At 41.7% G+C, this 15,660-nt stretch overlaps 1 protein-coding gene across 5 annotated transcripts in view; it reads left to right on the top strand.

The window, feature by feature from the left end:
- Positions 1-15,660, top strand: part of Phka2 (phosphorylase kinase regulatory subunit alpha 2) — an 89,978-nt gene that overhangs the window by 27,949 nt on the left and 46,369 nt on the right. For all 5 annotated transcript variants that reach the window (XM_026784856.1, XM_026784855.1, XM_026784854.1 and 2 more), the window contains exons 5-12: positions 784-952; positions 1,765-1,847; positions 4,581-4,661; positions 5,978-6,076; positions 8,200-8,346; positions 10,259-10,312; positions 10,897-11,019; positions 14,864-14,959. In XM_026784856.1, the coding sequence (XP_026640657.1) occupies positions 784-952; positions 1,765-1,847; positions 4,581-4,661; positions 5,978-6,076; positions 8,200-8,346; positions 10,259-10,312; positions 10,897-11,019; positions 14,864-14,959 (852 nt within the window). The remainder of the gene's footprint in view (positions 1-783; positions 953-1,764; positions 1,848-4,580; positions 4,662-5,977; positions 6,077-8,199; positions 8,347-10,258; positions 10,313-10,896; positions 11,020-14,863; positions 14,960-15,660) is intronic.

Here is a 15,660-nt window from a genome sequence, read left to right as displayed (position 1 = left end):
TTGGTGAGCTCCCAATAGATCAGCCCCATTGTCTCAGTGGGTCGGTGCACCCCTCGTGGTCCTGACTGTTGTCATTTCAGGTCAAGCGCTTCCATTGTGAGAATTTGTCATTATTGGGGCCAGCTAGATGAATCAGTCATCACTAAGCCTGAAGACCTGAGTTCAGTGCTAGCACCCACATGCTAGTTGGCCTCTGCCCTCGCCCACATGCCTGCCTGCACACATACACATACACACAGAAGATCAATAAATGTAATTCATGTTCAAAAGTTGACATTGTTATTTACTTACATCTTCAGTGTAAGGCAAATGAAACAATTTATTATAATGTTTATACACAGAACCTTCAACTAGGATCTGTACCAGTTCAGAGGGTCATGTGCTCCCACCCCATCCTTAGTTGGAATAGCCAAAGACCTTGCACTCTTTTGTTCTTTGTGATGTTAAGAAAAGAGAAGTTGGCATTTAGACAGGTTCTTTTCCTTCCTTCCCTATGTCCTGGAGAACGTACCATTTGCCCCTGCTGGGGAGTCTTTTGACAAGGACACCTTTGACCTGAGCCTCCCCTGTGATCTCTGGGCTGAGGTATTTCCATTGAGTGAGTGGGAAGAAGCTCCATCATGGCCCCTGTGTGCAGTGCTCATCAGCAACCACTGCCCATCCACCTGGTTCCCAGAGGTGTCACATAAGAGGTCTAGAAGATTCAGTGATTATCCCTAGATATGCCATCTGCCAGCTAGGAACCTGTACAGTTATGTGAACCCAGCTTGCCTTCGTCCTCAGGTGGACAAAGTGGAGAAGTTCAAGCACACTCAGAGCACCAAGGACAGTCTGCACGCCAAGTATAACACTGCTACTTGCAGTACCGTGGTGGGTGATGACCAGTGGGGCCACCTCCAGGTGGATGCCACCTCCCTCTTCCTCCTGTTCCTGGCCCAGATGACAGCCTCAGGTGAGCCATGGCCATTTGAGTGACATTTCAGAAAGCAAAGGGGGTAATGTCCATTTGTACTGTGATAACAAAATACCCAAGACTGGGGAATTTATATAGTATAGAAGTTTCTTTTCTCACAACTCTAGAGGCTGAAAAGTCCAAGATTAATGTACCAACAAGTTGAGCTGTCTGGTGAGAACTGCCTCCCCTGAAGAAGTAGAAGGCTTTGTCTTTACACAGCAGATGGATTAAGAACTGAATACTGTGTGTAGCCTCTTTCCCAAGGGCCCTCATTTCTCCGTGGTCTAAACTCATATAGGCCCCGCATCTTAGGACTGTCACATTAGTAACACTGAATTTCAGAGGGACACACTGAGAACATACCAAGTGCTATAAATGACTAGTAGATTATACAAAGGAAAAGCATACTTCCCTGTGGGGTCATGTGCATCTGTGTCTTGCTAGGGCAGGGAATGCAGGGGCCCAGGCTGACACCTATAGACAGAAGTTAGCCTCTACCTGGGCAGGTGCAGGCTTTCCTTTGGCTCACTCAAGGCTAGGGAATGATACTTCTGGACTCCAATCTTTGCTTTGTTGGAATCTTCTCTGCACAAACATAACATGTTCCAGAGAACCCATGCCTTACCTCTGAACTTTCTTCCCATAGACACACCCTCAGTGATGGAGCTCCCCCACTTTGTGAAGGACTTACTTCAGAGTTACTTCGGTGCCCAATAAGAAAAGGATGATAGGATCAAAAGACTTATCTGCTAGCAAAATGCTTGTGTACAACTGGCAACTGTCTTCACGGTATCACTTTTCTTTGTTAGGCTTGCGTATTATTTTCACCCTCGATGAAGTGGCCTTCATACAGAATCTTGTCTTTTACATAGAAGCTGCGTATAAAGTTGCTGTAAGTACCCATGCTGATAGTCTTTTTTCTAGCTGTCAAAAAATCAAATAAAATCATCCAATTTTGTGAAAGCAGCTATTTGTGGCTCACTAGAACGTTAGTGAAACTAGAGCTGTCAGAATGTGTCACCTTTGTGTGCAAAGTATTTAGTTTTTGTTCTGGGATATGGATTTCATTTTGGAATGTACCACACACTCTGTCTGAATACATTACTGTATTCAGTAATGCATTAAAATGCCCTGTAGGATATGTATGAGCTGGCCTACATTGGGCTGCAAAAGGAGCCATGTTGATGCCTCAGTGGGAACTGGGGCACCGTGGGGCTTATTTACACCATCAACCCACAGGCAGAGAAGGCCACGCTATCCGTATAAACATGAAATGAGTTCACATCAACCCTATGTCTAGACTTACCTGTCTCAGAATGTCAAGAGCATCAAAGTTGATAGACCTGTCTAAAGAAACTTAAGAGATTTTTGTGGGGAAGGTATGCTTTCAGGTAGACCTTGGGAGATAAGTAGGGTTTCCATAAGAAAGGGAGAGAACAGGCATTTGAGTGCAGTAATAGTGGAGTGAGCAACAGGAACAGGCTGGGACAGGGAAGGTGTGATTTAGGGAGAGCAGAGGTTGGGAGCATTTGGCGTAGAGGGTGCAGAGTAAAGGCCCAGGTGAAAATTGACACTGGAAATAGTGGAGTGTCTTGTCGACTTGCTGGCATGCTGAAGGAGGCCAGACTCTAGCTGTTATGGCCATGTAGAGAATCTTTGACGGGATCTGCTAGGGAAGAAACTAGTGCTCACTAGTTATCTGAAATGGAGGCTGAGCGCATCACACAGTCTTCAAGGATGAGTTTTCTAGCTGCTAGATTGGAGTGTCGAATTTTAGGAGCAAAAGAATGCGCAGGCATGAGAAAAGACACGTGGGTCTACCTACAAGGCCTGCTTGCAGGTCAGGGTCTGTACCGCCCGCCTATACTACATGACAGTACAGTACTACTCCTGCATTGTGGCGCCTGCACTACAGGACCATTCATGAGCTGGGCAAGGGCCTGGAGATTTAAACACACAAAGACACACAGACAGAGACACGGGTCATCCTTGAATTCCCCAAGAATGCCCCCTTTATTGTGTCCAGGGGCGGCTTATATAGGGATCCTTAACTGATAGCCATGCCCCAGCCAAACCCACCAGAAACCACTCCCCTGCCATCAGGAACTCCTGAGGGTCTGGAGCTCAGAGCAGCTGCAAGCATAACACATTGTTTACAAGAAATTCAGGATCTGGGGGTTCACAGCTCCCAACAAGGGTCTACAATGACCCTGGTATATCTAGGTTTCTGTGTTTACATTTGTAAATGTTCTTCCTTGGTTTGGTTTGGTTTGGTTTTTGTTTGTTCTTTTTTTATTTTTCCTTTTTTAGGGTTTTTTTTTTTTTGAGGCAGGATGACCTCAAACTCAGCAATTCTGCCTCTACCTTCTAGGTGCTGGGATTACAGGCATGAGTGCTATACCTGCTTGTTTTCATATTTTTGAAGTCTTTACCACCCCTGAATCCATGTCATTAGTCCTAATTTTCAATTTTCATGATTTCACATAGTAAGAGCCACTATGTCCATCATTCTTCTTTGGATAGTAAAAATAAAGACTGATATTTTGGCATCAACCCTGCTCTTTTTATTTTTTTTGAGAGTATAATAATATAATTATGTCATTTCCTCCTTTCTTTCCTCCTTCCCAACCTTCCCATATACCCCCTTGCTTTCTTTCAAATTCATGGCCTTTTTTCATTAAGTATCTAAATATAATCTAGTCAGTCTCTATGTTATATGTGTGTGTATACATACATACACATACATACATACATACATACATACATACATACATACATACATACATACATATGTTTTCAGGACTATTTGGTATCAGATAACCAATTGGTGTGCTCCTCTTAGGGGAAGACTATTACTCCCACTGCCAGTATTCCTTAGTTGCCTGTAGTTCTTTCGATGGTTGAGCCTTCATGAACCTTTCCTCTTTCATTGTACATGTCTGTTGGTATCTTATTTGCTCATGGTGTCATGTTTAGGCAGTCATGTTGAATCTTGTTAGGTTTTTGCTCTTTCAGTAGTGTATGCAGTATTTTGAATCAACATGTGACAGTTGGGTTTTTTAATAAAAATATGAATCACCAGAGATAGGTATGTATGTATGTATGTATGTATGTATGTATGTATGTATGTATTGAGTCTTCTGAATTAATTTGTATGAATGGGTCTTTAACACCTTGTGTGTTCAGTGAGTTATTTTTGACAATGGCTTTAGTTCTTTGATGAACATTTTCTTTAGACAGAGGTAATGCTAAAAATAGTTTTTGAAATTGTTTTAAATAAGTTCAAAGGCATTGACCAAATAGAAAGGCAACACTTTGATTTTAAGATAAGTAAAATATATATGTTCACTGCAAATTGAGTTTGTTACAAATTAATGCCTTTTAGAAATAAGCCTTCAGAGTGTCTTTGTGTGTTCTTTTGTTCCACTTGAGTATTTTCTTCTAAAATTCTGTACAGAGGCCTCCTGAGCGAACTTGAGCAAGAGCAGAATGAATATATACAGCCACAAAGCCTTTGAGAAGCCATCCTCCTGTTTCATTGTGTTTGTGCTAGCAGAAAGAAATTGCTTTTCCATAGTATTTCTTATGTACCTCCCACCTCTGATAGCTGCCTTTTTCTCCTCAGGATTATGGAATGTGGGAACGTGGAGATAAGACTAATCAGGGCATTCCAGAACTGAACGCCAGCTCTGTGGGAATGGCCAAGGTGACAGTCCTCTTCTTCCTTCTGTGTGGGTTGACTTTTGTCGGCTTCTCTTCTTCAAGAATTTGAATTTAATATGATTAGTTCTTTTCTTTTGAAAGTCAGCAGCAAATATATGAAATCCAAGTGGCACCTGTAGCCCAGCCAAGTGAAGTTAAAGGTCAGGAAGATAGATTTCCAACACTGAAGTCTGAATGTGACAGAAACTAAGTTCTTCCACCCTTACTATTTGATATGTCACCCATGGGTTCAAGCTCTTGCTGTTAAGCTGTGTTAGTGATGGCCAGTCTTCCTCTCTAGGTCATGGTGAAGGTTAAATAACAGGAGAATTTTGTAGGTGAGATGCACAGCTTTAAGTCTACAAGGTCAGAGAAGTAACAATAATCAGTAAAGCTGGCCAGAGAAAAAGAGAACAGGGCAAGAGGGACACTGGGGATGCTGTGATCTTTCCTTGAAAGTATTTCAACTAAAAATCAGTTTTAAAAAATGGTCTTCGAGCCAGCACTGTAATGTGTGCCTCTAATTCCAACTTCTCAGAGTACTGAAGCAGGATGGTGACTTGAACCCAGGAGTTTGGGGCCAATCTGGGCAGCACAGTGAGGCCCTGTTCTAAAAAGGAAAAAGAGAAGAGAGGCAATGAGATAAGACAGGACAGAGATGGAGACAAGAAGAATGGAAACAGAAGACAAAATGGGTTGGGAGAACTCTTACAGCTGAACAGTGGACCTGTGGGGCACATTCCCCCTGTAGGCCACTGGTGTGAACCTCTTGCTAAAGACATTCAGTGTGCAGCCTTCCCACCTCCTTCTCAACGTAGGCACGAACTACTTAGACAGCATGAAGGTTCCAGAGCCACAGTTTTAAAAGCAACAATGAATATGCTCCAATACAGCAAACTGACAGAAAATGTACTTTTTCCTGAAAACCTAATTAACTTTCTCAATTAGCCATGAGGTGGGCTAACTGCAAAAATAGGTAAATGGAAAGCCAGTCCTGAGTTAATTTTTTGTGCCCCCACACATGACGTTAGCGACTTGTTAATTTTCTGTCTTTGGGTAGGTAGAATATCACTTTCATATGAGGAAATGTTTTCCTGTTTTCTTTCTTATTCATAGAATGAACAGTGTCATCCTGCAAAGCTCTGAGCTACTGAAAATGAAGAGAGACCATGGCGATAGGACTCTAGATAGGTTTTAAAGACATTCTTCATCGCCATTAGCAGAAATGTGTATGTTAGATTGCATAATGAAAAGGGAGTGTCAAGTTAGGATGCATGTGTGTTTATTAAAAAGACCAGTAATTCTTACCTGTTTTTGTAGGCAGCACTTGAGGCAATTGACGAACTCGATCTTTTTGGAGCCCATGGAGGACGCAAGTCAGTCATCCATGTCCTGCCTGACGAAGTGGAGCACTGCCAGGTAACATCCAGCCTGTAGGCCACTGGTGTGAATCTCAGGCTAAAGATACTCAGTGTGCCACTTCCCGACCTCCTCAACATAGGCTCCAGAAAATAGGGGAGGAGAATCCGAGCTAAGAAAGCCTTGGGCCCCACTTCCGGTTACTGACGTGACCTCTTTGTGATTCAGCTTCCTCATCTATAAAGTGGTATAGGTGCCTTCCCTCCCGCCTCACAGAGTAACTGTAAGGAGCAGAGTAAATGAACCTGGCCAACTTGCCCAAGTGCTTTGTAGCCAGAAAGCACCGTGCAGACATAAACCATGGTGAGTCTCTGTACATGGAGCTAACAGCCAAAGCGGCCTGGTTCTGCTAGAAGCGAAATCTGTTCTATGTTTTTTTGAGTATGTAAGTGCTTTTCTCACAGCTTCATTCTTAGTGTTCCCAAATGGAGTGGCTGACAAGTGGCATTTCACTTGAAGTGAGGAGGCATGGTGTACAGAGTAGGTGAGGGGAGAGGGGAATGAGAGATGGCAAATTTATAGAGCTTCTTTGAAATACAGATCACAGGAATGATTGGTACAGTGTAAGGGGTGCCATCAAGCAGAAAGTCCTTGATTTTTATTAGCAATTATTAGTGTGGGCCTACTATGTGCTGGGACTAAGAGTCAGAAACATAACTTGTAAGTAGTAAACCATGTTTGGTGGTACATGCCTGTAATCCTAGGAAGGAAGAGGCACGGGGACCAAAAGTTCAAGCTCATCTTCAGCTACTGAGGGAAGTAATTACCAAGTTCAAGGCTAGCTTAACTACAACTTAACTATCTTAAGCTACATGAAACCCTTTCTTCAAAAAACCCTAACCCCAAACACTTGTCAAAAGCTTCAAGTAAGAGTTCGTGTTTCCAGGCAGAGAGACTGTGAAAATAAGTGATTATAACCATGTACTTTATAGTTACATTTTGGCCAACGACGGATGGCATATACTGTGGTATCATATTGTATTTTGTCTCTTATTGACCAAAATGTACCACACAGCCTGCGCGTGTAGTAAACTATATGATCTGATTGTCAGTATACTCTATGATATTTATGCAATGATGAAATCACCTAATATTGTTTTTCTCGGAATGTGCCACTCATTAAGTGGTTCATGATTATAGTTAAAGAACTGAGCCAAGAATTGGTTGACCATAAAAAAGGTTTATTCTAGAGCTAAAGGGTTCCACTCAGCCCCACCTTCCAGCTCATTCCATTTTCCTCACTAAGCATAGTCCTTAATGAATCTATGGTATTTTACAGTATACATTAATAAAGAAATACTGACTGGTATGTGTCTTAGTAGATATATAGTGTAATGGGAAAGTTTAAGTTGGGTTAGAATCATAGCTCGATCACTGGCTACATGACCTGGGGCATGCATCCTGTGTCTCAGAGTCCTTGTGTATTAATTTGGTATAATACCTTATTTCTAGCTTCAGATGGAATATTTAATGAGCTTGTTTTTTATCTGTACATTTATCTCAACATTACTTCCTTTACTTTTCCAAACATTTCCTTATAATTCTAACCCCCTTCTACATTTATAGTGCTTAATCTAGCTACCTCATTGTTGAGGTACTATCATAGTGCCTCCAAAAATCTTTAAAAGTTCTGGAACTAAACTGTTTTGTCTGGCACTCAGGAGATCTGAATTTTACTCCTCATTAAAGCAGTTTTTAACTTACCTAGCTCATCTAGTCCCGTTTCACAAAAGCATCTGTCTCTCTGTTGCTGGTGCTGTGTGAATGTTTTTGTCTGGTTTCTGTCTTCGTAGCCAGGCGTCTTGGCCACTGACACAAACAGCACTGTAGTTCTTCCCCATCAGTGAGCATGGGAAGAAGGGAAGATGGCAGTTCTAAGCACAAGCCTCAGACTGGCATGTTCTCTTCAACTCCCCCCCTCCTCTCCCAAGGAAGAGGAAGCATTGTCTGGGTGGCTGGGTAAGCAGGGGTGGCCAGCCGATGCCATGCTGGTAAGACTGAGTCCTTCCCCAAATAGACAAACTCCTTTGAACGTTTCCTGTAGGCTAAGGTGATGGTCCCTAGCTACTCTATCTAGCTAGTCCTGCTTCTATAGCTTAAACCACTTCTTTGTTTTTATTCAGTCAATTCTTTTCTCCATGTTGCCACGAGCATCAACATCTAAAGAAATCGATGCCGGACTTCTTTCTATTATTTCTTTCCCGGCCTTTGCAGTAGAAGATGCTAACCTTGTGAATGTGACCAAAAATGAAATTATTTCCAAGCTTCAGGTAAGCATTGGCCAATGCCCCCCCATTCTGCATTAAATGCCACGTTTATGTGATAACATAGGGCATCTAACTTATCCTTATAGCTCATGGTGTGGTTTCCCTAGATCAGCAGTTCTCAGCCTGTACTTCTTGAAAACCCCATAGTGGTTGCATATCATATATCCTGCATATCAGACATTTACATTATGTTTCATAACAGAAGCAAAATTACAGCTATGAAGTAGCAACAAAAATAATGTTATGGTTGGGGGTCACCACAACATGAGGAAATGTATTAAAGGGTCACAGCATTAGGAAGGTTGCGAACCACTGCTTAGAAGTTATAGGAAGAGTCCTTACAAAATCTCTTGAAAGCTCTAGAGACCCTGCCAGAACAAAAGCACATATCCAAGTGCTTGATGTATAAGCATGAGGACCTGAGTTCAGATCCCCAGCAACCATTTCACAACACAGCAGCACATATCCATAATCCCAGCACTGGGGAGGAAGAGATGGGTGGATCCGTCAGGTTTGCTGACCAACCAGTTTAGCAGAATTGATAAACTCCAGGTTCAGTGAGAGCCTCTGTCACAGAAAAATAAGGTGGACAGGGATTAAGTAAAATGGCTGATGTCTTTCTCTCTCTCTCTCTCTCTCTCTCTCTCTCTCTCTCTCATACACACACACATATACACGTCACATCAAAGGAGAAAGGTTGACTTTGAAAAGAGAAAAGAAACCAATGGAGGGAGAGAGGAAGACAAGAAAATAATAGTTAAATGAGAACAAAATAAAATAAAAATATTAAAATTATGAAATACAATGAAACTCATATTTTTGTATTCCAATAAGAATTTGAATGGTGAGACTCCATTACTGCATGCAGTAACAGATCACTAAGCTAAGACCATCTTACATTCTCAGCAAACAGAAATCTATAAAATTGTCCAAGTATGTAAGTTTCCTAGGTCAAAGCTTCCATATTGATTGTCCCACCTATATTCTGTAAGAAATATCTTTGTCCGTTGCAAACAAAGGAATTGAAGTGTCTCCAATCATATTCTCAAAAGAAAGCAACTGGAAGGGTTAAGCCCTGTGGAGAAAAGGGGATGATTTGGGTAGCTGCAGCTGAAAGGGCAGTTGTAATGAACTTACAGGACAAATGGCTTCTATGTCAAGTCCCCTGGAATGATTCCCAGAACCACACAGAACTTGTACAGACCTCCTGGACAAGGGATAGCCAAGCCTGCCAGGACAGCCCCACCTGCAAAAGAAACTGGGGAATAGGCATCCAGAGCTGCATCCAGGGATTAGGAATAAGGCACCATCGTACCCAGCCTGCTTTCCTGACACCCAGAAAGCTGGAGAGGAGCCATGACATCTGCAGCCAGTGAACCAGCTGCCATATAGTTCCGGAGGCCCCGCCTCCATACTTCCACCTCATGACTCTTTCCCCCTCCTCCAGGTCTTGCGAGGCCTCTGAAGCAGACCGCCTTCAGCATGCACAGCCTGAGTGCATTGAGTCTGTGGAGTAGCCTTTAGCATCCCAGATATACACAGAGCAGCCAGCCATTTCAGATGTCAGTGCTTTCCTCACCGAGCGAGGGTACCTTTGTATTCTGATACTGTAAACCTCACGGAAGGGGAGGGCATAGTCATTCACTGAGTCCCTGAGGAGCATATTTGCAGCCCCACCCCAGACTCTGATGGAATGCTCCTGTGTTCTCTTCTGAATGCTCATCAAGTCTGAATTTGCTTTGCTTAGTACTTCAAAAGAACTCTTTACATTAAAGCAAACAACACTGGTGCATGTTTGCTCACCGAAAAATGCAAGGGAAAGGGGATGAAGTACTGACTTGAGTTGAAATTAAAAGGCAAAGAAAACTTCTTTCAATTTCATCAGCTCTGCTTTTTTTTTTATTCACCTTTCCAGGGGCGTTATGGATGTTGTCGCTTCCTTCGGGATGGTTATAAAACCCCAAGAGAGGTTGTATTTAAATATTGCTTCTTATGTTCCTTACCTGCTCCATATCTACTTGCCACTGTGTCATTTTCCCTCTATTGCTTATAATTACATGTTGAATATTGGGAAGGAAAGTATTAATTTTGGAGTCAGCAAGCCTGGAGTTATATAAAAAAGAATGATCATCAGGTCAAGCCGGTAATGTGAAACCAACTCGTAAATCAAGGATGAGTAAATCTGTGGCTCACACGTTATTTTCTAAAGCTAATTTGTAGCCTTCTCTTGGGTTTTAATGCCACAGTGATTAATATTATGATATAAATTATGATATAAGTGAAACAGATCATCTGCCAAGCACTGCGATAGACAAATTGCTATTTCGTAGAGAGATAGGATGCTTTAATGTCATAAACTACGGAGAAGTCCTTTGTGTATTTCTGATTTAGTGTCTGAAATTTTGCCCAAACTAGCATTTCCCCTGATTGTAGACTCCTAGTCATAACAAAGCTGCACTGACTGAGACAGGCGAAGGAAACCAAGTGAGGCAGAGTGGCATTGTGTAAGAAATGTAACATCCTTTTCTAAAACTTTTATATGTTGGGTTCTAGGACCCTCATCGACTGCATTATGACCCTGCTGAACTTAAGCTCTTTGAAAACATTGAATGTGAATGGCCCGTGTTCTGGACTTACTTAATCATAGATGGAATCTTCAATGGTGATGCTGTTCAGGTGAGAAAACGCTGGGCACCGTGCTCATAAGCCTGTTCATCCCACTGATGGGCTGATCACTATTAGCAGAGAGTCATTTTGTTTCAGCTATATATTGCCATTTTAAAAACTTTTCTGAAGCCTAGTGAATTAAAGCAGCAGCTGTTTTATTTATTTGTTCATAATTCTGTTATTTTGGCAGAGCCAGTAGGAACAGATTGTCTCTGCTTCTCCTCATGTTCCCCTGGGATAGTTCATGGGGCTAGAGGACCTACACTTAAGATGGTCCCATAAACGTGGCTGGTGAGTGAAACCTGACTGCCAGCTAAGGCTGGATGCTCAGCTGAGCTGCGGCAGGGACTCGGTTCTTATCCATGTGCCTCACTTGGGCTTTTCCCAGCAGTAGAATCTCTGGGTCATTAGATTTTTTTATGCCATAGTTGTCTTTTCCCCAGAAATGTAAATGCATAGGCTGCCAAGCTTCCTTAAGTCTTCTAACAGAACTGGCGAAGTGCCTCCATCACATGCTTGCTTAAATGGATGGCACATACTCAAGAGTGGGAGTTGGGGGAACTAGACAAGGGCATGCGAGCTAGGAGGCATAGTTCCTGTCTATCTCGGATAGGTGTTCCTTTTATTCCTTTCAGAGCAGACGGTAACTTTGTTTAGTGTATCAAGCTCCAGCTTTACTCCCTGTTCTTCCCATTCTCTACATCCGAGCCCAAGTGATTTTATTAAAAAGACAAGCTTAGATTACAAGCCTTCCTATTGCTGTGACAAAATAACTAAGATAAATAAGTTAAAAGGAGAGGAATAACTTTAATGACTAACTTCCTCCAGGTACACCCTATCTGCTAATTTCCACTACATTCAATAGTGCCAATAGATCCTGTTGACCAGGATCTCACTCTGGCTTCTCAGAGCCCATTCTGATCATATCCTGGGTCTGGAAGAGAAGGAGGTGGGCAGTAGTCTCATGCATTTTGGCTTTTGAAAGCCCAGTGTTCAGGAACATAGGCAGTACACTTCAAATGGTAAGGTCCTTTCATTATTCACTCTTGTATTGTGTTTAGAGTTTATGTTGGGCCTTCTTGTCTTTTATTCTAAGTACTGAAAGTTCTCAGAATGACTAACTTTGAGTTTCAGTGAAAATAGACTTAGAAATAATTAAGGGGACAGGGGGAAATGAGATTAAAATTCCTATGCTTCATATTTTTTTAAGGGCATAAGACATAGTTTACCCTGTAACCATTTTAAGTGTCCATGGTTCTGGAACATGTTCTTAGGCTACTCCAAACTCCGTGTTCCAACATGGAAACAGTTTCATGAAGTTTTTTAGTTTTACAGAAGAAAGTAAGTCACAAATAAAGGCAAATTTAAAATATAGTGCTGGGATGGGTACACCAGAGAGGTGGGTACAGTGAGATGGGTGAAGCTTTTCTGTAAGCCCCAGATGCTAGTTGAGTTTTTAGGTTGGTAAAAGCCAGTGGTTTGCTAAATTAAAAAATTTCAGAAGGTTTTTATTATTAGTCACAGGATACTAATTCTACCAGAGAGGTGGGCAAGGAATGGCTGTTCTAGAGGGTCACTAGCCTTTGGAGCTGCAGCATTCCAGTCTCTCCACAGCACCGAATTCAAATCACTAATCAGTCTCGGCAGTCACAGATTTCTTTCAAGAGCTTTTCATTCACACTTCCCCTTTTAGCCAAGCATCCTATTTTGTGCATTCAGGGTCCACATATTATATATCAAATATTGTAAGTTCACTCATAGCTAGGAAGGTCCTTTTCGAGGATCTGATACAGATGAAGCAGGAAGTAGATTGGTGCTGCCAGGAGCAGACATGTTTCATTGTCATGAAAAGCCTTATGTTATTAAAATATCTTAAATGTCACATTATGTACCTCTCTGAAGTGTTTGAAGAAGCCCTGTCTATCTAAAATCTATCTCTGTTTGACCTTGAAAGCATACCTAACATGACTACAAGTTTGATTGACAAAAGTGACTGCTAACCTGCATTTCTTTATTATCCTAAATAGTTTGTAGTAATAACTTTCAAAGACTAGAAATGCACATTACTCTGTTAAATGAGCTGCATAGGTACAATACCTTAAATAAGAGTAGAAACATATGTACAGTGTGTTCTAACAAAAATAACCTTAAATTTGTATCGATATACAAAAGTCCATACCAATGTAAAATATTTAAGACTAGTAGTTAGTTGCCTTTTTAGTTTAAAAGTAGATTCAACAATCTACCTATCATTTCTATATCCCCCTTTTTCTTTTTGGAATGAGATCCCTAAATCTAATTTCCTTTGTTCAGCTTGTTTCTTGACCATTACCAATAACAACTTGTAACCAACTCATCTAAATAATGACAAATATCCATAAGCCACCGAATGACCAAAACTCACCCAACCAATCTCTTGGGAATGTGGGTGTCTTGTTCTCTAGACTGCATCCTGATGTATGTGGAGTAATGGCATCTCCTGAGGACCCTGAGAAAATTGAAATAATGGTCAACTACTGGGAGAGCTAGCTGTATCATTTCTTGCCAGTCTCTGTGTAATGGGAAAGTATAGGGCTTATCTGAAGTCCTGACTGGAATGGTGCATGAGGCTGGATCACCTCAGCTAGCCACCTTGAAATTTTCCTGATCAGTTTGTGGTCCAAAGCTGATCTTTGGGTGTTGTTTATCAGCTTAGTAGCATTACCACGATCCAGTTGGAATTATTGTGGGTCCCCATCATCCTTGGAGACTTAAAACGGTCATTGTTAGGAATGGTCATGGTTCACTGCAGAAAACTTAACATTTTAAATGTCATATGCAGCAGATCTTGGAGAGGTTAAAGAACCACAATTTGTTAAATATATCCATGGTACACAAAAGAGGCTCTGGAAAATCTAATAATACCCTGAGATTAGCATATAATTCTGACTTTGAACAGAATCATAAGGACTTGGAGCAGCTGCTTTACTTAAATTTCCTGACTTATAACTTGCTTTGTCTGATTTTTTTGCATCGGTATAGAATGTAGGCTCCAGAAATTGGTATTCCTTGTACAATGTGAGGAAGGATCCAATTAGTTCTCTTTATAAACTGAACTCTCTTGCATTTGGGATATTTGTTGTTAATCCCTCCCCAAAATTACTGGAAACTCTTTGCCAGTATTCATTTTCTGTCCATAATGAGGAGTTTTCAGCATTAGTAAAAGGCATCACAATTTCTGCTGGGTCTACTCCTACTAATTGACAAAGTCTTAATTTTCTTTTCAGAATCAATTCAGAAACGTTTTCTATATGGCTCTTTAATTTTTTACTCTCTGTGTTAAAAATTTCCATTCTAAGATACTATCTCTGCATAAGAATTCCTGGTGAGACACCTGGGAATTCTTAAGGAGGGATTACTTTTTTAAAAAAAAGGTTTTCCCCATGCTGCCTAAGATAAGATTTCTAGCCCAAGATGTTTTAAACTTGGTAAGACAAATTTTACATATGAGACAACTTAAGAGCAAATTATTTAAACTATAAGAGTATGGGAATGATATCTGGTATAGTATAAATGATAGTACAGTGGAAAGTTTAAGGCCCAAACAGCTACTTCCTCGGGGGCTACCCTTCCCCTCTCCCTGGAAACTTGGCAAGTGTGGCTGGTCTCAGGGAGGGACAAGCAATGGTGTCCCCCTTCTCCTAACACTGTCAGCAGGAGTCCCTCTCTGGTCTTCTACAGCCAAACATTTTAGCATGTTTTGCCCTATTTGTTGCCAAGAGGCCTAGTGTGTTGTTGGTTTCTAAGTTGTATTGCCATTGCATCATGAACTGACAACCTCTGTCACACTAAATGTGCTGGGGCTGCTTTCCAGGTCCAAGAATACCGAGAAGCTCTGGAGGGAATATTAATCAGAGGCAAAGATGGGATCCACTTGGTGCCAGAACTCTATGCCATCCCGCCAGACAAGGTAATCAGTGTGCCACACCCCTCGTGCTGCTCATCCAGGCCAAGTGGGTTCAGGCTTGACTTTCAGGTATTCTCCACCCACCTTTTAGGCCAAATGACCTTTTTCTCCAGAAGTGCTTTCTAAAGGCTAGTTTTCCCATCCATTCCTAGGAGGAGTTAAGGCTTTGAGAAACATGCAGAACATGCTTGACCATGAATAAATATCCTAGTGAGGCAGCAACTAAAGAGCTTTGGAGCATACATACCTGTACTTAATCTGTGTTTGAATAAGGCCCGTACACACATGACCAAAGGCCATGCAAGAGCCTGACTATACTGAAGGAGTCTTTGGAACCTGTGCAGTCTAAGACAGCCCCGGAGCAGGGACCAGACTCCACTCACTCCTACCAGGCTGAGTTTCCACCAACTCCATGTATTCGTTGTTGCATGAACAGACATTTTCACATTATCCAAACTTCCTTATGTACATTAAGGACAAGACTTCTGTCATGCCTCACCATGCAGATTAAATTGTGAAATCTTCCGGGGATGTTTTCTATGTGTCAGGAAGTCTGCAAATTTCTTTTTTTTTTAATTTATTTATTTATTAAGGATTTCTGCCTCCTCCCCGCCACCGCCTCCCATTTCCCTCCCCTTCCCCGATCAAGTCCCCCTCCCTCATCAGCTTGAAGAGTAATCAGGGTTCCCTGCCTTGTGGGAAGT

Source organism: Microtus ochrogaster, chromosome X (assembly GCF_000317375.1).
Source record: "Microtus ochrogaster isolate Prairie Vole_2 chromosome X, MicOch1.0, whole genome shotgun sequence".
NCBI classification, from domain to species: Eukaryota; Metazoa; Chordata; class Mammalia; order Rodentia; family Cricetidae; genus Microtus; species Microtus ochrogaster.
Note: the sequence above shows the minus strand (reverse complement) of the source record. Positions and strands in the feature narration are given on the sequence as shown.